Source organism: Canis aureus, chromosome 14 (genome assembly GCF_053574225.1).
Source record: "Canis aureus isolate CA01 chromosome 14, VMU_Caureus_v.1.0, whole genome shotgun sequence".
NCBI lineage: Eukaryota > Metazoa > Chordata > Mammalia > Carnivora > Canidae > Canis > Canis aureus.
Window position 1 is genome coordinate 39,079,641 of NC_135624.1, and position 24,729 is coordinate 39,104,369.

Genomic DNA, 24,729 nt, shown 5'->3' on the forward strand with positions numbered 1-24,729 from the left:
TGGGCAGCCTTTGCTGACGGCCCTGGCCAGCCTCGTGCGCCTGCCCCGGCCCCCCAGTCCCGGGGGGTCCCCTCTAGCCCTCGTGCTCCATGAAGGTGGACGACGGAGTCCTCCCTGCTGCACCCCAGCACCCAGTAGGCCCCCATGACGAGCCCACCCGGCGAGAGCAGCAGGTGCGCTCCCTTGTGGAGGCTGCCCCGGCGGGGGGGTGGGGGTGGGAGTGGGGGCGCTCCTTGTGTCTGGCCCCGGGGTCCCCACAGGTGCGTGGCCCAGGACACGCTGTGCTTTCCAGGGTCCACACCGCTTTCTAGATCCCTCTCCGAATCTGTCACAGAAGAAAGCAGAGAAAGGTTTTCTCCTCCACTTTCTGGAAATGAGGTTTTAAAAATAACTCGGAGGTGGTGGCAGCGCCAGGAGGGGATTATCTGGGGGTTCGGGCTGCGCGGGGCCTCTGCTCCTCGGGTCTCCCCGCCCCCCGCCTCCCCCTGCGTGGCTCTCTCCACCTGGACACCCTGGGCGGCCTCTCAAGGAGGCAGGCACCTCCCTCCCTAGAGATGGGGAGTCACAGAGGGAAGACACACGGTGGGAGCGCTGCTGAGAGGGGAGGAGGCCTGGGAGGAGATGGTAGCCGAAGGAACGCCTGGGCCTGGGCCGTGACTCCAAGCTGGAGAAGGGGCCTGGCCCCCGTGGTCTCCCCAGGTCCTTGCTGCCCTCCCTTCTCTGGTGAGCTCATCACTCACCGGCCACATGGCCTCCTGGGCGACTTCGTGCTCCTCAAGCACAGTGTCTTTCCTGCCACAGGGCCTTTGCATATGCAAAGGGTTTCTCAGACCCTCTTTCTCCCCACTTCACACGACATACTGTCCTTCCTTAACCTCAGCTCGATGTTATTTCTCCCGCGAAGCTGTCTCGGGTCACAGACCAGGACATGGGGTGTTCCCACGGCCCCTTCCCAACTCCCTGACAGCTTCTTTCTCTAGCCTTTATCATGATTGATAGTTGTTTTATTTACTGACTTGTCTTTCATGCCTCCGTGAAGGTAGGGACCGGGGAGCAGGTGACACAGTTTCTGCACCCGCATCACCTGGGCGCTTACTGTTGGTGTTTCAGGGCCGGCCTGTCGTCTTTGAGGGGGCTCCAGGCCGCCGGCTGACGATGGCCCCACACTTAGGCACGGGGAGAAAGGCGCTCTACCGCCGTGACCCCATGCGTCGCCACTGGCCCCGGGCATCGGGGTGGGGTCTGGAGGTGCGGTTGAGCCTGGCCCCCCCCCCCGCCTCCTCCCACCCCCACAGCGTGCCCTGGGACTGCTCCTCAGGTGACCTCTTGTCCTCACACCATCTGCCTTCGGGTGCGGTGGGAGGCTGCATCCCCCCGGGGACGCCGACGTTCAAATCCCTGGAATCGGTGATTGTTATCGTGCGCGGCAAAGCAGGACTTTGTGGCTGTGATGAAGTCAGACAGCCTCAGATGGGGAGATTATCCCAGATTTTCTGGGGGGCCCCTCAAGGCAATCACACGAATCCTGGAGGGGCAGGAGGAGCTCTGATACACGGAAAGGAGGCCATGCCACTGCACAGGCAGGCAGTGGGGCGACGCGGCCACACACGGGGAGGCCAGCAGCCCCCCGCCCCCTGGAAGCTGGGAGACACAAAGCACAGATTCTCCCCTGGAGCCTTCGCGGGGAGCGTGGCCTGCGGACACCTGGGTTCCGACCCCCGGCGACACAGTCGGTGGTGATTGGTCACGGTCGCCCTAGCAAACGAACGCAGGGCGCCAAGACACCCGGGGTCTGTGTGCGTGGTGGGGGCAAGCTGGAAGCCGTCCTGCAGGTGCTGGCACCCGCCCACTCAGGTGTGGGTGCCCCTCCCAGCCTCCCCGGCAGCCAGGGGCACCTGGGGACATGGAGCGACAGCATCCATGTGCGCTTCCCTCTCGTGCTCTTGCAAGGACTGCCTGTTGCCCCTCTGCCCTTCTGGGATGCCCTGCGGCTTGATACCCGAAGGGCACCGCCGCATGGGGGCACCACCTGCATGGGGGGCGCAGCTGGGGGGAGCCCCCACCCCAGGGAGCTGCCCTGGCCACTGCCGCAGACGCTGCAGGAGGGACGAGGCTCCCTGGACTGGGGGCTTTGTTCCCACGGCACCCTGGTCGATCCGGCTCCGCTGAGCGGCCGCGACGTGGTCCTGCCCCCGGAGGCGCCCAGGCATGGTGTGCAGAACACGGATGTTGGTGGCGGTATCATGTGGTCCTGCATTGACCCCATGCTGTGGAAGCCTGAGCCGCCACCCAGCGCCGCCACTGCCCCGACTGAGTGGCTGGAACTTGGGATGATGGAGAACACGCCCCTCACGTGACTTACCGGCACCCCCGTGCCCGTGGGCCTCCGGCTGGAGGTGCCCCTGGCCCATGAGTGCGTGGGGGCCGGTGCTCAGCCTCCATATGGGGCCTGGCCTGGCCGGGGGCTCAGGAGGTGGGTTGGGCCAAAGGAGGGTGCTGTGCCTCGCGCGGGGGCACTGCTTCTCGGGACCCCGCCATGGCCCTCAGGGCCGGGGCCTCGGGAATGCTCCGCGGGGCCTGTGCTCATGGTGGGGGAGGGCGCTCAGGGTGGAACTGGGGAATCCGGGGGACCCTGTGCCCCTGTCGTTGTGTGCGAGCGTCAATGCACCAGCAAGAGCTCGCAGAGCAGAGCTGGGGAGGGTCCGGCCTTGGTCCCCCCAGCTCAGAGACTGGAGCTTCCCCCTCCCGAGGTCCAGCCGGCGGGGACGGGGGCACTTCTTTGTGTCCGGGGTGCATTTCCACTCCTGTCACATTGTGTCATCCTTCAGCACACTAATGTTTTAAACAAAGATTTTATTTGTGTCTTTACTGGGGGAGCGCACGTGTGCGAGCGGGGGGAGAGGGTGGAGGGAGGGAGACTCCCAAGCAGACTCCCTGCTGAGCGAGGGGCCTGAACCAGGGTGTGGGGCTCTACCCCACGAGCCTGAGATCACGGCCTGGGCCGAAATCAGGAGTCGGATGCTTAGCCCACGGAGCCCCCCAGGCCCCCTGGGTACCCTGATTCTTCCACGGGAGCCAGGTAGGTGTTTCAGCTGTTTTATAGATGGGGAAACTGAGGCCCAGCGAGGTGACGTGGTTTGCACGGCCTGCGATGAGCGTGTCCAGCGTCCTCTCCCGAGCCCCATCCCGGCTCTGCCCCCTCCTCAGCTGCTTTTCTGAGGGCGGTGGGAACCCCTGAGGGGCAGCTCACGGGGGGACAGGGGCTCAGCCCTCCCGCTGGGGCCGACCACGCCAGAGCTCTGGCCCAGACAGGGTGTCAGGCCCGTCAGGGAGACGATGGAGCAGCTGCTTATCCTCACCATGGCAACCGCGGCCTCTCGGGCCTCCTACTCAGGCACCTTCCTAGGCCTGAGGTCTAGGCACCTGACCCCAGATCTCTAACCAGCCAAGGCACAGCCCCCGGTGACTTCCAGTGGGAGGGCCGGCTGGGCCTCTGAGGTGTATGGGGCAGGCAGAGAGGGCTTCCTGGAGGAGGCAGTGTGAGCCGGGGCCTGAACCATGGGTGTGAGTCTGCGCCGTAGAGGAGGTGTGGAGATGCACACACACCAGAGAGCGGCTGAGGGGCCAGGCGTCGGAAGACCCCTCCTCCTCCCCCTCCTCCTCCTCCTCCTCCTCCCCCTCCTCCTCCCCCTCCTCCTCCCCCTCCTCCTCCCCTGGGTGCTGGGCTCTGCAGCGCTCAGTGGGTTCGGGTAACAGGCAGCCCTCACCCCTGTCCCGTGCTCCGTGGTGTGCGCCAGAGCTTATTTCTTGCTCAGGAACCAGTCTGAGGCTGGGGGTCGGGGCCTCCGGTCTTCCCCGAGCATGGCCAGTGGAGCCCTGTGCAGGCCACAGTGCTGAGGACCCCCGTAGCAGTCAGCACCCACCGGCACCTGTCACGGGCTCACGTCCCCACTCTCCCGGTGGTGTTGGGTCCCCTTCGAGGGACCCAGAGCCCAGCTGGTCCCTTGAGGCCAGAGGCCTGGTTTGACTACTGGAGTCGCTGAAGATGGGGCTGCAGATCCACCATATCCTCCGACCCTGGGAGTACTCGTGGGGTGCCTGCGGGATGTCGCCCCGTGAGCACAGAGGATGGGGACCGGGGGGAAGAAGAGGCGTGGAGGCCCTTGAACCTGGGTGGGGGCTGGTGCAGAGGGGCCCAGAGGTGTCTGGGTGTCAGGGTGGGGTCAGATGGCTCCTGAGCAGGGCAGGTGAGCTGCAGGGGCGTGGGGGGACGGGGGCCTCCCCCTCCAGGGCCCAGCTCACTTCCAGGTGGGGTCCCTTTAAATGCAAGGTTCTCTCCCCTCACAGAAGCCCCCCCCCGCCCTGTCTGTCTCCTGGGCAGCCAGGTAAACAAGCCCCATCTGCAGTTTGCTGACATGGCTTCCCCTCTCTCGGACCCCAGCCCTGTAGGTCTGCCCCCTGCTCCTGTGGCCCCTCCAGGTGAGTTCCGCGGTGGAGGCAGGGACGGGGGAGAAGGAGGTATCCTTGCCTCTGGGGCTGCTGTCCTGCCCCCTCTTCCTGGGAGGGGGGAGGTTTGCCAAGTTTGCACCTCAGGACAGGGTTGCGGGGGGGGCACTGACCTCACCCCCCAACATTCCCTTCTTCCCTCTCCCCTCTCGGCCCACTGTCCTGTGGCCCTCCCGGGGGTCCTGCAACCCCTGGGTCCCTGAGCCACTCAGGGGTTCTCCTCACCCCTCAGGCCCCTTCCAGAACATTCTCTGCCCCCCTTTCCCCACTGCCTCCTAAAACCCCAGTGCCGGGTCCCCGGTCCTCAGGCGTACACACCCATCACCCCTCCTGGACAGGGGCAGTCATTCACCCCCTTGAATTTGGGACCCTGGCCCTGACCCTCTCCATCCCTGTGGTCGTGGCCGAGGTGGCTTCTTCCTTCACCCTGGCCCCTCGGTTCCCCAGACTCCCCTGCAGCATCCTGTCCCCCTGCCCCCATCCCCCACCTTCACCCTGGCCGTGCCCTTGGCCTCATCAGCGCCCCGACTGCAGCCTGGCCCTGACCCCATCCTCTGGAGTCGGGAGTCTCGCCCGAGCTCAGGCCCTCAGAGCAGGACTCCCGTCCTCCTGGGGCGAACCGCAGCCCAGCGTTTCCAGCACGTTCTGTGTTCTCCCTCCCTCCCTTTCCGCTCACCCAGCCCTGCCACGATCATCACACCCGCACACACACCCTCCTTCCCTGGGCCCTCTGTGTTTTATTGTCCCAGCCTGGCAACCCCCCAGCTGCCCGCCCACGCCCCGCCTGCACCCATGCAGCTGAGCGAGCTGGGGATAAACTCAACCGCTAATGCTCTTTAAATTCCTGACTGTGAGCCTGAGGGCCTCGGTCTTCGCCCACTCCCACCGCATCGCTCCCTCTGTCCGGTCTCTCTGGCTCCGAGCCCCCCCACCTTCCCCACTCAGCTGCTGGCCTTGCTCCCTCTTTCAAGAAACTAAAGCCATCGGAAGAGGACTCCCGGGGCCCCAGCCCCCCAGGCACCTGCCCACCTGCACCTGTGCCCATGGCGGCTCTGTCCACCCAATCCCGGCTCTCAGCAGGCCAGGGAGAGGGGGAGGCGCTCCTGCCTACTCAGGCCACCCCCACCCTCCCTCTCCACTAGCGTGACATCTTCTCTCCTCGCTAGATCTTTCCAGCGACATAAAAGCATGCGGTTGTACCCTGTCTCTTGACCCCTTTTCCCTCTCAGCTACCGTCCTGTTTCTCTGCTCCCCATTTATAGCAGACTCCTCACAAAGGTTAGGTACACTCGCGGCTTCCCAGTCTCCCCTCCCACCCGCTCAAGAGCCGCCCTCCCTTCCCGGCACTTCACTAAAGCGGCTCTGCTCAAGGTCACCGGTGACCTCCATGGAGGAGAGCGGGGTCAGCTCTGAGGCCTCGCCTGATGGGACTCGTCAGCGTCTCTGGGCCCAGGAGCGCCCCTCCTCCTCGCCTGTGCTCCTGGTCTTCCTCTCGCGTCACTGCTTCCTCCTCCTCCCCCTCTCCCTGGCCTGCTCAGAGAGGGGGGCCCCAGGCCCTTCCCTTTCCATGCCCCGGCCCCTCCGCCTCATTCCGCTCCATCTCCCCGGGTCTCGCTCCAGCCGGGAGCCCCTGCCCCAAGTTCAGACTCCAAGCCCACTGTCCTCCACGTCTTCCACCGGCCCCTCACCTGCATCGCTGCCCTGCCTGCACCCTGGGCCCCTTGCTGCCGCCCTTACCTCCTCACCTGCCTGCACCGCAACAGCCAGGCTCACCTGGCCACATGCAAGTCAGAAGGCGGCACTCCTCTCACGGGTGCCAGGGTCCTCCCCTCTCCTCCTCTGGGGGCTGCCTCCAGACCTCCTCTCTTCTCTGCAGCTTTCTCTCATCCCCAGCTCACAGCCACACCACACAGCCTGCCCTACCTGCTGGCACTGAACCCCAGCCGCCCCCCCAGGAGGCCTGCAGGGCAGCGGGCTGGGGGATGGACAGGGACCCTTCAGCCCCATGATGGGAGCGCCCTGCCCGGGCCTCCTTGGAGCTGTCCCGCGGTGCTGAGCACAACGGTCCCTGAACCGGCCCCTCTGGCCTTGTCCACAGCCCCCTCAGAGCCAGATCCCCCCCATCCCCACCACGCCACCACCTGGGGACTGGTGGCTTGGGCACATCCATGGGACCAAGCTGGGAAATCACCCTCCGGTGACAAAGTAGATCAGTCTGTGCCATCTCGTCTGTGAGGGTGCAGAACAGGCTGGATTGTTCCCAACTCTTAGAGGGGGACACTGAACACACCGGAGGGTTGATGTGCTCCCAGGGGAGGGTGTCCAACAGACACAGAACCAATTCACCCTCTGTCCCCTGGGGCTGCTCCAGCCCCCGGGCCCCAGGGTCGCTGTGCCAGGCTGGGACACGGCTGTCACCTCCGCCTGCAAGGCCTGGTATTGGGCCCCTCTGTCTCCTCCCGGCTAAGTGCTTCTCCGTGCTGTGTCCTCACCTCATCCTCACGGGCCCTGATCCCACCTGCAGGCTGGGCTCCCGCGGTCCCCCCTCTGCACAGCCTAGCATCAACTTTCCACCCAGAGTGACCACATCACCCTCCCCGGCCGCTGCTGTGAGCTGGGCCCGGCGTCAGAGACTGTGCAGGAGGCCCTGCCAAGCTCCCCGGGCTCCTCTGTCCCAGTCTTCCCGGGAGCAGTGCCGAGGGGCCCACCCTTCGGCGCCCTCTGCCCTCCTTGTTTTCGGGCCCTGGGCCCTCGGGGGTTGGCCTCGCGGTTCCCCTGTCAGCCCCGGGGGGATGGGGGCACCGCGGCCTTGCAGGGTGCGCCCTGGGGCCGCCTCTGGGCCAGCCGCACTGCCCTCTGTCGCCCCCGGGGCCGTGGCCCCCCCAGGTCCCGCCGTGCCCCCGGAGCCCCCATTCCCGGACATCTACGGCGGGGATGCGCAGCTCTGGGCGGCCCACTTCCGCGGCATCGGGCGCGCCTACCGCGCGCTGGGCAAGGAGGATGACTTCGCCATCCGCGTGCTCACCGAGGACTTCACGCTGCCCTTCCCGTTTGCCTGGCCACCGGGGCCCGACCCGGCCCGCGGGCCGCTCTTCTACGACCCGCACGACCGCGCGGGCTTCGACTTCCTGCTGCGCGGCCCGGGCGCGCCGCCCCCTGCGCTGCTGCGGCCCCTGCACGCCACGGCCCAGGCCGCCCTGCGCAAGCGGCGCCTCGAGCGCCTGGCCCTGAGCTACGCCAGCGTGGGCGCGCCCTGGCCCGGCCTGCTGCTGCTGGCACCTGCGCCCGGCCCCGCCGCCTTCCCGGGGCCCGAGGCCGCCCCCGCCGGGGCCCCCGGGCTGGGCTAGCTGCAACCACGCCGCCAATAAAGCATTGCTCTGCTCCGCTCGTCCAGGCTCTTCGCTGGGCATCCCCGGGCAGGCGGGACAGGGGGCTGAGCCCGGGGCGCGACCCGGTCGCCGGTGCTGCCCGGGAGCCACCCGGGGCTCCAGGGCACATCGAGTGAAGGAGTGAGGTCAGAATAGCCCCTGGCGCAGGCTGTCGGAGGGATGGGGCCCGGGATGGGGGCTTGTGGCCGGGCGGCCACCCGCAGGGCCTGCATTCTGGACCCCAGAGCTGGGGGTGGTTGCTCAGCCCACAGATCAGGACACTGAGGCCCTGAAGGAGCATGGGGATCGGGTTCCCTGCACACCCGACCTCCAGTTCAGTGGTTTCTCCTTCCTCCAAGATGAGAGTTCTGGGGGGATGGGGAGCCTCCTCTTATGTCCCCCAAAGCCTCTGGTGGGCCCAGAACAACCACCGGCGAGCCAGCCTCCATCCCGGGTGCGCCTCCCGCTGTGGGGCGGCTCCAGCAGCACAGAGCCTCCGCACGCATGGCCCTGGCAGGTTTCTCGGCCGACCCCGGGGGCCAGAGGCTTAGGTGTCCTCCTGGGGGGTGGGGTGGGGGGGGATTCCAGGTGTGCCGGGGAGACGGGCGCCCTGGGAGGGTGCGTTCTCACTCTGGTGCAGACAGAATCCGGGTTCTTTTTTTCCTTTCTTCTGATCTGGGAGTTATTTATAGCTTCCCAGTCGTGGGCAGAAATGGTTTTTCCAGAGCCTTGCTTGGTTTGCTTGGAGAACCAGTGACAGGAAGGGCTCACCTCTGGAAGAGAAGGAGGTCCCTGGGCTCTGGGAGAGGGGTCCCCAGCTTTCCCTCCACCCCTCCAGGCTCCTTCCACCTGTCGACTTTGTCTTTTCCATTTTATTGGGATGCACAACAGTTCCTTTGTAATATCTGTGCGTCTGGCTCCCCATGGGGCAACAGCAGTAATGACACCAGGTGCTGTGCCTCCTATGTTGTGTATTAATTGTTTAGGTCCACCCAGGAGCAGTCCCTAAACATGGATCCGAATGCAGTTTATTTGAGAGTTGACACTCAAGTGGGCGAGCAAGGAAGTGACAGAGGAGGGAAGGAAGGCCTTGGCAGGTGCGAAGCCCAGAGAATTAACCCTCTGGACACCGGGGGGTCCCCGTGGGGGCCCTGGGAGACGGCGCTGGGTGCTGATGCATGCCCCACCCCAGGGGCAAGACAGACAGGGGTCTATCTCCACCCCCGGGGCGGCTCCTCTGACGGCTCCACCGGCCCTGTGGGGACAGAGCTCGTGCATCTCCCAAAACAGCAGAAACAGAGTCGCCATTGAAAGATTCCTGAAACAAGCTGGCAGAGGAATTTTATGGCCGCAGGGAGTAATGACAAAAATTCAGGATTTCTGCTTAGTATTTTTTCTTTAAGTAGAATTTTTTTTTCTAGAAATGTATTTTTTTTTTTTTTATAAATCTAGTTGATGAAAGGATATTATTACTCGGGAACAGATTGGAAATAAAAGCGCTGGTCCTTTGCCACCACTTGTTCGAGAGGCATTGACCGAGGGCACAAAGATCCCAGATGAGTTACCTGATGAAGACACTCACATGATTAGAAAGAAAAAAAAAAAAGTAAAAGGCGGCAATAAGTGCTAGGAAGAAAATGAGAAGGGGCGGACGGTATTTCACACAGGGTGGTCAGGAAGGGAGCTGCAGGGCGGGGGACGCAGAGCCCCTCTCTTCACGGGGGCACAGGCTTCTCGGTCCCAGGGCCCTTGCACAACCACAGCCTTATGTCATCCTCATGGCACCTCCGTGGAGATGGCAGACAGACGAGGACATGGAGGCCTCGAGAGGGCACAGGGCTTGCCCAGGGGCATGAGGCCATGTGTTCTAGAACTCAGTTAAAACCACGGCCTGCCCTAACAGGTTTAAACTACAAAAGGTTCAAAAATGGTTTATAAAACTGGAAGATCCAGAAATAAACTGAGCTTCAGGTAAGGTTCGATCCAGGACTCAAGCCTTGCTTCGGGCAGTAGCGCACATTGGCTGGCTTGGGCCTGTGTTGCCTGAACCCCCCCACCCCGCCCCCAGTTCCCTTGACTGGGTTGTAAGGACCGGGCCTGGAGCACCGTGCAAGCCTCGATAGGGGAGGAGGGAGGAGTGATGGGGGACGGCCTCCGTGTCCATCCCAGCCGAGAGGCATGGGCATTTGGCCCCAGGGCTGACGACATCTTCCAAATCACACGTTTTCTCTTCCAGTCAGATGTGCTGGTCCCACGGAGGAGTGTGGTCAGAAAAACGAACGTCTGCCCTTCAGTGTAGAGCGGGGTGGAAAACCTGAGTAGTGTTCTGAGCACGGGGGGCAGGTGCTGGGTCCAGTGCTGGGGCCGAGCGTTCAGGCGGGGGAGGCGCAGGGTTGGGAGGATGTCAGGACATCGCCTGCCTGTCACCCCTTAGATGAGCGCATGGGCAGTCGCTGCTTGTCCCGCGGGGAGAGCCCGGGGCCCTCGCTTGGCCACTGGGATGGTCAGAGCTCATCTGTGGGTCAGGTCGCCCTGGGGCAGAGCCCGGTGGGGAGAGGACAGCTGCCTCCGTCGTGACCATCATGTGTTCCCTTGTCTTCACCCCGGCGGCTGCCCCTCCTCTGTCCGGGGCCCTGCTGCCTGCTGTGCCTCCCGCAGAGCCTGGCATCCACCTTCCCTCCGCTGACCTTGCTCGCTGGCCTCGCTCGCTCGCTCAGGTCGGGGCGGGGGGAGCCCACAGCCTCGTGGGTAGTTCCCAGCCCTGGGGCAGCAGCCCCCAGGGGCAGGGCTGTGACCTGTCAGCGTGCAGTGGGGAAGCCCGTGTTGGCAACGGTGGGTGCTCACCTGGTATTTTCTGAATTTGTGACAAAGGCCTGGGGATGCAACCAGGGTCCTCCCTCCCTTCTGGGTGCAGGTGGGCCCCGGGGGAGGGGCAGGGCCCTGGCGCGTTGGTTCAGAGCCCCAGGCTGGGTCCCCTACCTCACCGTCGTCACGGGCCTTCCCAGGGAGAGGGGGGGGTGTCACGCCCTTCCGCGTTCTGTTGGATTCCTGGGCTGCTGAGAACAGGGGTCGGGGCACCCTCCCCCCCGCCCCCCGCCTTTGCTCCATTTTCCTCTGGAACAGACTCTGAGGAGCAGCGAGGATGTTTAATTAATTGCAATTACAATCTTCAAAGGAAGCCGAGAGTTGAAAGTTGTTCCTAATTACTGTGTTATGATGTCGGCCGGCTCCCCAAATTGATTGTGTTAGAATTTCCGATGGAGGATTAATTGAGTTGCCGTGAGGACCCACTCGAGTCCCTCCCCCTTCAGATAACGCCCTGCTCGGCCGGAGGCGCTGGCCTGGAATGACAATGAAGGCCCGGCCACTGGAGGCTGCAGGCGGGCGTCTGGATGGAGGGCTCAATGCCCAGGTCGGGACCGGGGGCGTCGGCGTGGGCGACTGGATGGGCACCGGGAGGGTTCGCCCACACCGCGCACCGAGAGTGTCCTGTTCCCGCCTTCTGGAACAACCCAGGGCGATGGGTGGGGTCGGGTGACTAGGGTCGGCCAATGGGTCCTGGGCGCCATGTGTCTGTCACTTCTGGGCCAGCGTGAGTCCCTCTGCCTGGCGACCCGGGGGTGCTGGCGACAGTGGCTCCTCCAGCATCCTGAGGCCCGGGGCCGGCCTTCGGGGCCTCGCGGCGGCTCATCCCACGGCGGGCTGGGAGCGGAGAGACCCCACAAGGGCTCTGGAACATGCCCTGGGGGTGGGCACCAGCCTGGCTCCCGGGGATGAAGAGGGCGCCCCCCTCGTGTGTGGGGCACCGGTGCACTCGCAGGACGCCTGCCTCCTCTGTGGGTCCGAGGTTCTGGCAGCGAGTCAGGAAATGTGTGCAGTGACAACGAAGGAAAGGTCTGGAAGGTCTAGAGAGCTCGTTCAGCTGCTGCGACCTGGGGGCAGGCCGGCGGGGACAATCCAGTCGGACCTGCTGGACATCGGAGCGGAGCGGGGAGGCCGCAGGGTTTCCTGAAAGCAGCCCGGGAAGCAGGGGAGGGCGCAGCCAGGGGCGCCCAGGCCTGGGAGGGACGGAGTTTCGGGAGCCCCCTGAGGGGGCGGCCCAGGCGGCGAGGCCTGCGGGCTCAAGGGCTCAGCGCCGAAGCAGGTCTGTCCGATGGCGGCTGCGTCTCCCCGATGGCCCCCGAGGCGTGCACGTGGGCCTGGGCTTCTCGTCTGTGCAGCGGGCCGGCCCGCACGTGTGTGCCCGGGGCCCGGGTCTTCTCTGCTAGTGGCGCCGGGGACTGTCCCTGGCAGCGCCGCTGGGGCCCATTTCAGGCCCTGGCGCCAAGTTAGGGGCGATGGGTTCTCCTGTGGCCCTTTAATTCCGAGCACCAGTGAGCCCTGAAGTTCCACTAAGGGGAGTTGCTGACGGCCCCAGCCATGGGGGAGTTGAGAGGAACCTCGGGGACAGGTGGGGGCCGGGGAGGGGTGGCTTCGAGCAGGCCACGCCAGGCTCCACCTCGGAGGGCGCCGGGAGGCTTCCAGGGAATTCTGAAGTTTGGCCGAGTCAGCGTCCCAGCCCCAGACCAGGCGGATCCCCATCAGCCCCTAGTTTCTCAGCTGGGGAAACTGAGGAATGCCACAATGGCTGGGCGGGTTTCCGTTGTGCTTCCAAGGGCGGCCCTGCGTGGCGGCCAAGCTCCCCGACCTCTCCGAGCTCCGCGGCCCTCATGTGTCAAGTGGGGTGATGGGGGACGGGGTTGAGCCGTCCCGGGGACCCCAGGGGCCGGGGTGTGTCAGCGCTCGGCCCAGGCCTGGCTCATGAGGGCTCGGCCCCACATCTGACGGCGGGGCGTCCCGGGGTGGGCCTCCGTCCCCTGACCCCAGTCCTGTCCGCGGTCACGGCCACGCTGAGTCACCGCCGGTTCCCAGGCCGGGCTCTGCGGCTGGAAAAAGTCCCAGGGAGCCGCCCCCACTCCCCTTAAACGCACATTTGTTCCAGATCCATGAATATGCGATTGTCGCCCACCTCCTCCGGGGGACCGCGAGCTTCCTCCACTTGTGCAGCGAAACTCTACATTAATCACGGCTAATTGCTAGCGGGACTCGTTTATGTCAAGAGCCGTTATTCCCGGGAATAAAGGGGAATAAAGGATGGCTCCTTTCAGGAAGCGCCGCGTCGCCCGGGAAGGAGCAATGCCAGACCCGGACCAGGCCCCCGGCCCCCGCCCGGCCCACTTCCCGCGGCCCCAACCGCCTGTGACAAAACGTGGGGGCCTCTGGCCTTTGCTGAATCTTCAGGGAAATGAGCACATCCATCATGTTCACGCGTTTTTCTGAAGTTGTTGTGAGTTTCCTTGAAACCAAGGAGCAGTTTTTTTTTTTTTTTTTTGTCTTTTTTTTCCCCCTTTTTTTGGCAACAACAGCTGGGAATACAGTGACACTTTCTAAAAACTGCCACTTATTGCCTGGGGACGGGGCAGGGGAGGAGCCCAGCCTGCCAAGCCCCAGGCCCAGACTGTGCGCATGGCCGGATGGGATCCTTCCTGGCTTCTCCAGAGGTGCGGGGAGGCCGGGGCACGGGGCGAGGCCGGGGCAGGTCCGGGGTGGGCTGGGGGGTGTCGAGGCTGGGGTAGGTGTGGGGTGGGCTGGGGGGGTGTCGAGGCCGGGGCAGGTGCGGGGTAGGCTGGGGGTGGCAAGGCCAGGGCAGGTGCAGGGTGGGCTGGGGGGGCGGCAGGGGGGAGGCAGGTTCACCAACCAGGACCCCAAAGACAGGTCCATCCAAGGGCGGTGGAGGGGAGTTTCTGCATGTGACTCGTTTGCACTGGGGCGTGTCCTCAGGAGTTTACTAACTGGAATATCGCTCCCTGTTTCCTTATCATCAGGGTGTCTGACTGACTCGTGTTAATCCTGCCCGAGGCCACACCTGTGGGCACTGGGTGTGCAGAGCTGCAAGAGCTGCGTGCACATAATCGCTTGTGTCTGTGCCCATGTGCCCGTGTGCATGCGTACATGTGTGTACCCGCCTGTGTTTTCACGTGGGCTTGCGGGTGAGGACACGTGTGCACCTGCGTGCATCTGCATGTGTGCATGAGCGTGCGTGCGTGTCTGTGGGCACCTGCGCCCACCAGTGTTTCTCGAAGGCAAATGAACAAAGCGCTTTGCGGTCCCGGAAGCTCCACCCACTGAGCTCTGGGCTCCGGCTCCGTGATCTGAGGACCATCTTGCTGAGGCGGAAACTGTGCCTGAGTGGGTCTGGGGTCGTGCCAGGGTCGTGCCAGGGGCCACACCCGAGGACCAGGCCCACAGGGGGGTGAGCAGGTGGGGGCAGCCCCTCCTGCCCCTCATGCCCCTCCCTCCCCCTTGGCCGCCCCCTGCTCTTGCCAGGCCTCTCCCCACCTCGTGCCACCCGGTGACCTCAGCCTACCTGCCTGCAGGCGGTGTCCCCGGCTGTGCTCCTGTACGTCCCCCACCCCCCCACCCCCGAGGCTCACAGGTGAGCTGTGCCCGCTGTCCTCCCCTATGGCCCTGGGGAGTCTCTGGCTCCTCCCGCACCCCCACACCTCCCCCGGGAGCCCAGCGCCTCTCTGCTCCCCCTCGGCTCCATCTCTCTGGCTCAGGCGGTCTGGGGACCGCACCTCCTCTAGGAAGCCTCCCTGGCTCCTCCCATACCCCAGAGTTGGGATCCCCCAGGGCCGCCCCCCCCACCCCGGGGGTGTTGCCCAGCTCAGGGACGGTCGCTCCGCCGGGTGCCGTCCCCTGCCGGGGGCACAGAGGCAAATGCTCTGTGGTCCCACGTGTTGGGGACGTGAGCCACCTGTGAGGAGCTCGGGCTGCAGTAGGTGCCCCATCTCCTGCCCCGGACACTGAGTCCCCTCCACGTCCCTGGGGGATGGCGGGCAGGTTCCAGCTGTGGCGGGTGCTTGGCCGGGGGGCCAGGGGCGGGCAGCACGGACTTCCCGCGGCGATGTGCGGAGACAGACCCAGACTCTGGTGGCAGCACCGGTGCCGACGGCCGCCTGCGTGCCCTGAGGCCGCCTGTAGCCTGGCGGAGGCCGGTGGGGGTCCTGTCTGCGTGTCTGCCCTGGGGCGGGAGCTGGCCCAGGGGGCTGCGGGGACCCAGGCGAGCAGCAGGGGACCGGCCGAGGCTGCAGAGAAGCGGGCCGATCCGCGGGGCCGGCGGGGCGGGTGCGCCCGGATCCCTCTCCCGGGGCGAGGAGCCAGCAGTCCGCGCGAGAGCACGGGACCTCCCTTTGGGTGCTCGGCCACAGCCTGCTGGACGCGGCCCCGCCCCGGGGGGCTCGGGAGGCCTCGGGAGGCCTGGCAGCCCTTCCCCAGCCTGGGCACAGTTCGCAAAGCCCTTTCCGTGCGTCCCCGGGGCCGCGGCTGGTGAGCGAGTGGACTCCGCCCGTCCACAGGGCCGGGTCCCAGGCTGTGCCGCAGGACCCCGCATCGGGGCGGTGCCGCCGGCTTCTTCCGGCCCTGCCCTCCGCCCCAGCCTCCTCGAGGTGCCCGGGCTCCTTGCCTCATCAAACTCCAGCCTCCCGGGAGAGGCCGGGCCTCCGGGCCAGAAGGACGCAGGCTCCCGCCCAGGCGTCTCCTCCGAGTAGCGGCGCCGATCGGGCAGGTGTCTTCCTGCCCGTCTCTGGCTCCTCGTCTGTCCGCGGGGACGAAGTGAAGTGAGGTGCACGTAGGACCCCAGCGAACTCGGGGACCTGGGTGGGGACCGGTCATGCCGCTCTTCGGGGAATCTCCACGTCCCCAGGCAGGCTGGCCCACCTCCACGGCGCTTCCGAGTCTCCGCGAACGACCAGATGGCGTTTTGAGCATTTTAATAAGAGCTATTTGCAGTGTTGCTGCCATAAAAAATTCCTGCTTAATGAGCAAATGCACGTCGGTAGTGAGTTAAAGGCGCTTGGATGTTTTAAATATTATGTACGTCGTGTTCGTGTTAACAAACCTGATTTTTAATTACACCTTCCCTGGCTGCCTGGCTGGGCTGAGGGTAGGGGAAGGGAGAAAAAAATCAGGCAAAACAAGTGTGCTTTGCTGTCAGGAGCAACAGCCAATTTCCTGAGATTCCCCTTTGGCCGACACCCCACCGACGGCCACATAGACACGGAGCCCTGCAGGGACACGAGTGTGCCTCTGAGCCTGCCCCCAGCCCTGACCCGGTCCCACGTGGGGCCCTCCCCTGGTTGGAGCACCCGCCCTGATCCCTGCTTGAACACTGAGACCAATCCTGGCCACGTCCTGAGCCCTGATCCCCGTCAAACACTGAGCGGGGACCCTGGTCACGGACTGAGCCCTGACTGCAGTCACAGGCTGAGCCCTGATCCCAGGCACTAATGGAGGCTTGGCCCCACTACAAACTTTGCCCTATTCCTGGCCATGTTCTGATCCCCAATCACAGCCATGGACTGAACCTTGATCATGTTCACAGACCAAGCCCTATGCACTGAGCCTTGATCAGTTCACAGACCAAGCGCTATGGACTGAACCTTGATCATTTTCATAGACCAAGCCCTATACACTGAGCCTTGATCAGTTCACAGACCAAGCCCTATGGACTGAGCCTTGATCATGTTCACAGACCAAGCCCTATGGACTGAGCCTTGATCATGTTCACAGACCAAGCCCTATGGACTGAGCCTTGATCATGTTCATAGACCAAGCCCTATGCACTGAGCCTTGATCATGTTCACAGACCAAGCCTGTCCTCATGTGCTCGTGACCTCGGTGACCTGTGCTGGTGGGTCAGAGCACACAGGGTCGTCCCGTGGTCCCAGGGAGGTGATTTGGGCTTCTGGGAATGTGTCGTGGGATGGACTCCTTTGCTGACAGCTTTCCAGGAACCCAAGTGTCTTCTCAATCCACAGTGTTCCCTCCTGCTGCCCTGCAAGGGTCCCCAGTCCCTCAGGAGCCCTGTGGTCTCATTTGTGGGAACAGCCGGTGCAGTGGCTGTGGTGGTGTGTCCGTGTGGTAGGCCCTGTGTGTGCATGCTCCTCGTTTCTCCACATGCCCCCACCAGGACGACCTGCTCTCCCCTTTCCCAAACGGTAAGATTTTAGCTCTGGGAGGTGGGCTGCCCACAGGTGGGGTCAGCTTGGGTGCTGTCGGCGTCACCAGGACTGGAACAGGGTCCTCGCCGAGGTGGGACCCTGAGAGGAGTGGCTCCCAGGAGGCCAGGCGAGTCAGCCTTGGGGAGGAGCTGTGTGGGGGGAGGAGCCAACGAGGGGAAGGTGTCCCCGGGCTGGACCCAGACCACCCCATGGTCCTTGCCAGGCTTTGAATGTCTAAGTGTTCCGATGCCCCTGTTCCCAGGGACGTTCTGCTGGGCGTGCAGCCTGGGGCAGGTACATGGAGTGGCGTGTCCTAAGGTGATGGGCTTTGGGCAGGGGGGCTTCCAAGTGCTTCCTTGTGCCCCCTGTGTGAGCTGGGGGAAGCCCCAGAACCTCTTTGAACCCCGCTTCTTCTGCTTGAGGGTTTGCCCTCCCTCATGTGTGGGTCGTAAGGGCGACACGGCAGGCACACAGGTGACCCTTAATGGAGCCCAGGCTGTGGGGGTTCAGCCCCTTGGGGAGCCTGGGCTCTGGGCTGAGCACAGGCGCCCTTCTCAGGGTCCCCCCACCCTTGCAGCAGAGCCCCGCGCACACCGGGTCCCAAGGATCTGGGGCTTCCTGTCTTCCTCCTCCCCATGCAGGCAAGCAGTGCTCCCTGTGACCAGCAGTGACAGCGGGTGCATCCAGGTGGGGACATTAGGTCCTGAGACTGCGGTCGGCCCAGGGACCTGTCACCCCTAACCTCAGGCTCGGTTCTTCACGGTCCCGGATGCAGCCCTTCCCTGGCTGGGCATTTGCAGAGCGCCAACTCTGAGCCGCGCGGGACAGGCCCCGGTGACACACAGCGGACGAGATGCAGCCCCTGCACTCCCGGAGCTCGTGCCCAGTGCTGGGAGACATGTAGGGTGGGTCCTAGGGGGCACGTGGACCGTGGTGATCGCTGGGGAGGTGAATGGGGACTCCGGGGCGGGGTTGGCGGGAACCCGAGGATGTGATGTTGCAGCGGAGCCTGGACAGGGAGGAGGAGGCCTGGGGACCCGGCGTTGGGCACAGGGCATGCAGGGCCGCTGTGGGAGGGGGGCCCAGAGCCTGGGGGCAGGCCGGGCGGGGCACAGGGCTCAGCACCACCAGGCTCTGGATGTGTTTCCACACGTGTAAAGGGAGGTGACAGCTCAGTGAGCAGCCCCTCCTCCAGGCTGGTGCGGGTCCAGGAGGGGACCAGACAGGACCCCTGCCTCCTGGGGCCTTCATCCCTAACCTCAGGGGGGCCTGTGCAGCCCGAGGCGTCCCCAGAGGACCCAGAGGTCAGAGCCGGCTTCACAACAGCACACAGAGTTGCGTGCCTCTGGTGTGGACACCTGTGCAGAGCGTGTGCAGGTGGCAGGTGATGCCACCCACAGGTGGGCACAGGTCAGAGCCTGGCACGTCCTCGGCTCCCACACCTGGTTCCCAGGGAGCCCCAGCTGCACGCTCACACGGAGCCCCGTTGGGACGCTTGCATGGAGCCCTGTCACTTCAGAAGGCCTTTGGTGATGCCGGGACCAACCTCTGTGGATCTGTGCCTGGAGCACAGGTGTGTGTGAGTGTCCTGGGTGTGTTACGGGCTCAGTTAGTGTCCGCCTCTTACCCCTGGTGGGGAACTGTGCCCTGCTGGCCATCCTGGGTGGCCTCAGCCCTGTTCTGTGGCCTGGGCCCAGGGACCAGGGAAGTAGGGCCTTTAGGGTCACGACCCCAGTCTAGGGTGCTTGCACTTGGACCCGACTGCCTAGTGCTCCAGTCGCCCTGGCAGGTTCTTCCCCCCAGGACCCTCCTCTCCCTCTGGAACGAGGGAGAGTTAATCCTTCCACAAAGGGCTTTTTTGAAGGCCAGAGGGTCTAAAGTCCTGGCATTTGTAGAAGTTCTAAAAATCATCACTGGGGATGATAATCTTCCCACAAACCTTATAAAACAGGCCCCAATATGTCTGTTTTCAAAACACTGAGGCTCAGAAGGACGAGCTGACCGGTCCGGGGCCCCACAGTGAGCAAGGGTCCCAGCCAGGTCTGCCATCTGTTCCTTAGGGCTGTCCGGTGACCCTGGCCGGCCAGCTCCGCTCACTCTGGGGTCCCCCACCCACACCCCACCCCACCCTGGTCCGCAGCTCAGGCCTCTGCAGAGCAGATTTCCCTGGTGAGTCCCCCTCAGAGCTGGCTCCCTGGCCACTGTCATGAGGACCGCTTTCCCATTGCCGCACACTGGGGACGGAGGCTGGGGCAGACGAACGGAGGGAAGACGGGCTGAATGAGCCGGGCTGGGTGTCCGGGACGGGGGAGGCTTCCGGGATGGGCTGGCAGCCCCCGTGTCCGGCTCTCAGGGCCACGTTCCTTTTGCTGTCCCAGGGAAAAGTTGAGGCGCAGGGCTGGCCTCAGCGGGAGCGGCTGTGGTGAGCTGCTGGAGCGGGACTTCTGGGTTTTGCTGGTGCCCGGAGCTTACCTGCCAGTCACGACACCCCCACCCCTACAAGGGGTCAGGTAGACGGGACGGGGATGGCGGCAGGGTGAGGACTGGGGGCCACTTGGTGGCAGCTGTCACTGGGGAGGCTCCAGGCAAGGGGACATGGGGGCAGGAGGTATGGACGTGAACCCATGGGACGGGGGCCCAGGGTTCTGGGGTACAAGCTGTGGGACAGAGGAGGCCACAGGAAGCTCTGCGTGGACATTGTTAAAGGGCCATGTGGCTACTGAGTTGGGGGTCCCAGGGTAGGGTGACAGCAGGAGGGGTTCAGGGAGCCCCCGGGAAGGCAGTAGGGCGTGTCGGGGAGCTGGGTCAGCTGACAATGCTGGGGGTTCCCCACGATCTCTTCATGGAGGTCTGATGGTGGCCGGGCACCTGGCGGGGGCCTCTGGACAAGCGACAGGATGCCATCAGGAAACCAGTCCAAGGGCTCGGGACCTGTGCACCCACAGCCGCTTGAATGGGGGGGTGCTGGAGGAAGAGGGGCCGCCCTCAGGGCCGGCTCCCCACCCGGGTTGGTGGGGCAGTAGGTGGGAAAGGCACCTGTGACCCCGGGGGAAGCCTTGGACCCCCAGATTCTCCACAGTGGATCCCCAGGGGGTTTCCCTGTCCCCCCACCCCTCGAGAGCCCCTTGCAGCCCCAGCTGAGCTCCAGGCACCTTTGGTCAAAACAGGGGGGCTGGGCAGCTCTCCACGGTTGTTGGTCAGTTGGCCGGGCTGACCCCAGAGTCACTGGAGGAGGGGGCTCCTCTTCCTCCTGCCTCTGGGCCCCCCTCACCTGGGACACTGGCCCAGGACATGGTCCTGAGGGCGCATGCGTGGCGTGAGGTCACTGGGTCCTGTGTGGGCTCTGCTGGGGACCCTGGGAGTGACCGTGAACCCTCGTGGCTAGCAGGTAGAAACCTGCTGTGAAGGGTAAGAGAACCAACCCCACAGCCCTTCCAGCCTCCTCTCTTGGAATTTCAAGACTTTTTTGGGGCCTGAAATCCAACTGCCCCTCCTTCTGGCCACGACGGGGCAGGGCTGGCTCATCCCTGGGCGCCAGAGCTGCTGGAAGATTCTCTCTCGGAAGAGACTTGCTGCACAAAAATAGCAGCCTGGCGCCGACGAGCATATGCCACCCCCAGGGGGCTGGCGGGAGGCACTGGGGCCCGTTGACGGGTTCAGAGCTGGAGCCCTTGAGCTCCGGAGGAGGGCGTCTGTGGGGCTGGCCCTGACGTGGGCTGGCAGACGGGAGCTGCTGCTTATGAGGCACCTACTGTGTGCCAGATGCTGCAGTATGTCGTCAGTCGCTTCCCAGGGACCTGCCAGGCAGGTGCTGCTGTCCTGTCCCCCAGGTAAGGACACTTGGTGCAGAGAGGCCAAGGAACTGCCACGGCACAAAGAGGAAGGGGCAGAGTGGGGCTGGCCAGCCTGATGCCAAGGGGGATGGCGTGCTGTTGACGTGGGTGGGACAGACTCACCCGCCCGCCCACCCACCCATCTGTCCACGCATCCCCCATCCACTACTCATCCGTCCCTCCATCCCTCCATCCACCCATCCACCTATGTATCCATCCATCCCTCCATCACCCACCTACCCACTCACCACCCATCCATCCAAATATCATCCACCCACCACCCGTCCATCTATCCATTTTCCACCCACCCACCACCCATCCATCTGTCCATCACACACCCACTCACTCACCACCCATCTGTCCACCCATTACCCACCCATCCAACCACCACCCATCTGTCCATGCATCACCCATCCACCCTCTACTCCTCCATCCATCCATCCAACCACCCACCTATCTGTTTATCCATCCCACACGCCACCCACTTGTCCACCCATTACCCACCCATTCACCACCCTTCTGTCCAACTATCGTCCTCTCACCCACCACCTATCTGTCCGATCACCACCCACCTACGCACCCACCATCCATTCACCCATCACCTACCCATCCATCCAACCATTATACACCCACCTACTCACCCATCCACTAATCTATCCATCCATCCACCACCCATCCATCCATCACCCCCTGCCACTCATCCATCCATCCACCCACTTATCTGTTTATCCGTCCAACCACCACCCATCTACCCATCCACCACCCATCTGTCCATCCAACACCCATCCACCCACTCACCTATCCATTCATCCATCACCAACCTACCCACCCACCCACCCCTTAACAATCATCCATCCAACCATCACCCACCCACCATGCACCCATCCATCCATCTATCTGCCCACCCATGTATCATCCACCACCCCTCTGTCCATCTATGACTGGCTTAGACACTGAATTCTCACTTCAAATTGGGCTGGCTCATTATGAACCAGGGGGCTCTCTGGGCCTCAACTTCCCCATCTATGAAATGGAGGAGGTTGACGTCAATAAGTAGCTCACCCTTCGGAGCTCTGCACACTCCGGCTCAGAGAGTGAGTCTCCACATGACCCTGCCTGTACACAGGAAGCGGTCCAGCTCCTTAGCTTAGATCCAGGGCCCTGTGGCCTGGCCCAGCCTGCTTTTCCCCTCCTTCTGCCATGCCTGCCTTTTTCTCCATCAGCCCCCATTCAGGCTTCTCTTCCTTCCAACTTCGGGGTTCCCCTCCACTCTGGGGGATGCCAGGAGTATCCGCCGATGAGGTCTCTTCCTAGTACAGCTCTTCATGGCATGGCCTTGGAGGGGCTGCTTGACTTGCCTTCTGGCTCCATTCACTAATCTCCCTGTGCCTCAATTTACCCATCTGTGAAATGCGGGAGGTCCCACCTTAGCAGGTGGTTGGGAGGATTCAATGGGTCCATGGATCTAAGGTCCTTAAAATGCCTGGCCCAGACAGGTGCCCACGTGTTGGCTGTTAATGATTATGATCCAACATCTTCTGGGCACCGGGTGAGATCCAGGGACTCAGAGGTGAGTGACCCTCGTTAGGTCCCCCCTCTGGATCTCAGGTCCAACCGGGAACCTGACATCAGTCATCAGCGTGGTCAACGAGTGGAGACCGGTGGGCAGCCCCACGGAGGGGCATCGGCTGAGGCTGACCCTGCCCCGTCTGGCCCAGCTTGCCGGCGGTGTTTAGACATGGGCGTGTGGGTGGAACCTGGGTGGGGCTGGAGACCTGCTCTGGGCTGGGGGCTCCCCTGGACTTGCCCCCGACTCTACGGCACCCCTGGGGGTACACAAAGTCCCCCTGCTTGTCTATCCTGGCGTCTACCTGCTGCGGCTCCCGTCAGTCTCCCTTTTGGAACCTAATTACCAGTTGGAGAGGGGGGCGCAGAGCTAGGCAAGGCTTCTGGGGGGACACTTGCTCCTTTCAGAGGCTCTTCCCAGAGCTCCCTGTGGCCTGAGCTGCTGCCCCACGGGGAGGGGAGCAAGGTGGGCTTTCCATGAAGGGAGAGCTCTGCTGCTTTCTCATCCAGGATGGCATTAGGATGGTGAAGGCGGGGAGGCTCTCGGGCGTGGGGGGTGGGGGGACTCTGAAGCACCACCCTCGGTGTCCTCACCACCTGTCACCAACTCCTCCCCCAGAACCTCTGCCTTAACCCTGGGGGACCTGTGGCCCCAGGTCCCGATTTATGAGATGAGGTGCTCGGAAGCACCAGAACGTCTCCTTCATCCAAACATCCCCGGGCTGGTCTTCTAGGACCTGGGAGCCATCTGGAAAGACGGTTTCCACACAGGAGGGCAAGCCGCGAAGACCTTGGGCAACACCCCCTGCGTGTCCAGGCAGAGGGGTCCCACAGATGGGTTGGACCCACCCTGCACACCCAGGGCCGTGGCGGGGATGTACCAGTGTTCAGTGGGCTGCCCGTCTGCAGTGTCCCCGAAACAGGAAGGCCCAGCTTGTCAGAGCAGTGGCAGGTGACATCTCACAGATGGGGAAAGGGGCCTGTCCCCTCCTCTGGGGAGAGCAGTGCGGGTGTGCGCCTGGGCAGGATGGGGGCCTCCCCCACGCTGGCCGCCTCCCTCGTGCCAGCGGCTCACTGTCCTCATCTCTGTCCTCAGCGACGGTCTCGTGAGACAAGTGCCCTCCCTCCCACCCTCTGGATGAGGACAGAGGGACGGGGGGCTGTGGTGTCCATCCAAGGCCACATGGCTCTAGTGAAGGATGGAGAGAGTGTGAACTCAGGGTGACCGGGCCCAGGCCTTACCCCTTACACACACATGCACAGACCCACACACGGACACACACGTGAATGCACACTCACACTCGCACATACCGACACACCAGCACGCATATATACAAAATTAGCACCATCCCGTGCACTGCACAAACGGGGCATGTATCCTCACACTGTATCCTCATCCTCATGTGTCCACCACACGGACCCACACCCTCATGTGCACATATGTGTGTGCACACACATGAACACACGCATAGAAGCAAATCCCCGGTCCCCTGTGCATCCCCATCACACCAACCCTGCTCGCACATCCCCATCGGACACACTTCCCCGCACTCACATCTCTGTGGCACGAGTCACACAGACACACAAACCTCATTCAGAAGGTGTGGTTTGCTTGTCACACGTGCACAGAACGCACGTGTGGACAGAGCACGCCCCTCCCCTCAGACTGCAGAGTACCAGGCCCACCTGGGGCCCCGCTTGCTCACCTGGCTGGGGCTGCAGGTGCATCTCAGTGAGCAGAGGGTGTGAGGATGGCACTCGCCCCCCACCGTCCCGCAGCAAAGATGCCGCTGGGTCCGCCACAGGGCTCACCTCTCTGGTTGTTAGGGGCAGGTAGGGGAGGGGGCGCGGGAGGCGAGAGCCTCCCGTGACCCCACAGAGGCTGCGTCCTCCCTGACAGCTTCCCCTTTGCCCTCCCATCGGGCCCCCGAGGGCTCCTGTGGGCTAGAGATGGCAGGTGGGTGGGTGGACCCCCAGGAACCCGCCCCACGCAGGGCGGCTCCCATCCTGCCACCGGGTGGTTCACCAGTGGGCTCTAAGCCGGCTGGGGAGGAACCAGGAGTCCGCTGGCGGGGGTGGGGGTGGGGTGGGGGTGGGCAGATGCCCCCGGTGCCCTTTCGGATGCAGACACCTTTGGAAGGAACCGGGATCCTTCGCTGGGCACTGACATTGTTCACTGCTGGAGGCCGAGCTGCCAAAAATGTAAATTTCTAATTAAAATAGAAATTAATCCTCTCCCCCAACTACCTGCTATCTCCAGCCAGATGAGCAAAAGTTTTATGCCGCTAATTAATGTAATCGCCCGTTAGCTTTATTTACATAAGCAGATATAATTCACACGGCTTTGCTGGGGCTGATGGAGAAACTAAACAAAAAAAATTTTTTTTAAGTCAAAAAAATTAATTACCTTGATCC

The 24,729-nt window shown here is 63.7% G+C and overlaps 1 protein-coding gene across 1 annotated transcript; it reads left to right on the plus strand.

The window, feature by feature from the left end:
• Positions 1 to 4,367: 4,367 nt before the first annotated feature.
• Positions 4,368 to 7,854, plus strand: C14H8orf90 (chromosome 14 C8orf90 homolog). The gene is made up of 2 exons (XM_077846620.1): positions 4,368 to 4,479; positions 7,393 to 7,854. Exons 1-2 carry the CDS (start codon positions 4,416 to 4,418, stop codon positions 7,851 to 7,853), a joined length of 525 nt encoding a protein of 174 aa, XP_077702746.1. The 5' UTR covers positions 4,368 to 4,415; the 3' UTR covers position 7,854.
• The last annotated feature ends 16,875 nt before the right edge of the window (positions 7,855 to 24,729 follow it).

Excerpts from the sequence above, each read along its gene's own strand:
- C14H8orf90 (XM_077846620.1), top strand. The coding sequence starts at position 4,416 with ATGGCTTCCCCTCTCTCGGACCCCAGCCCTGTAGGTCTGCCCCCTGCT. Across the intron at positions 4,480-7,392 it reads TGCTCCTGTGGCCCCTCCAG|GTCCCGCCGTGCCCCCGGAG; the intron begins GTGAGTTCCGCG and ends TGGCCCCCCCAG.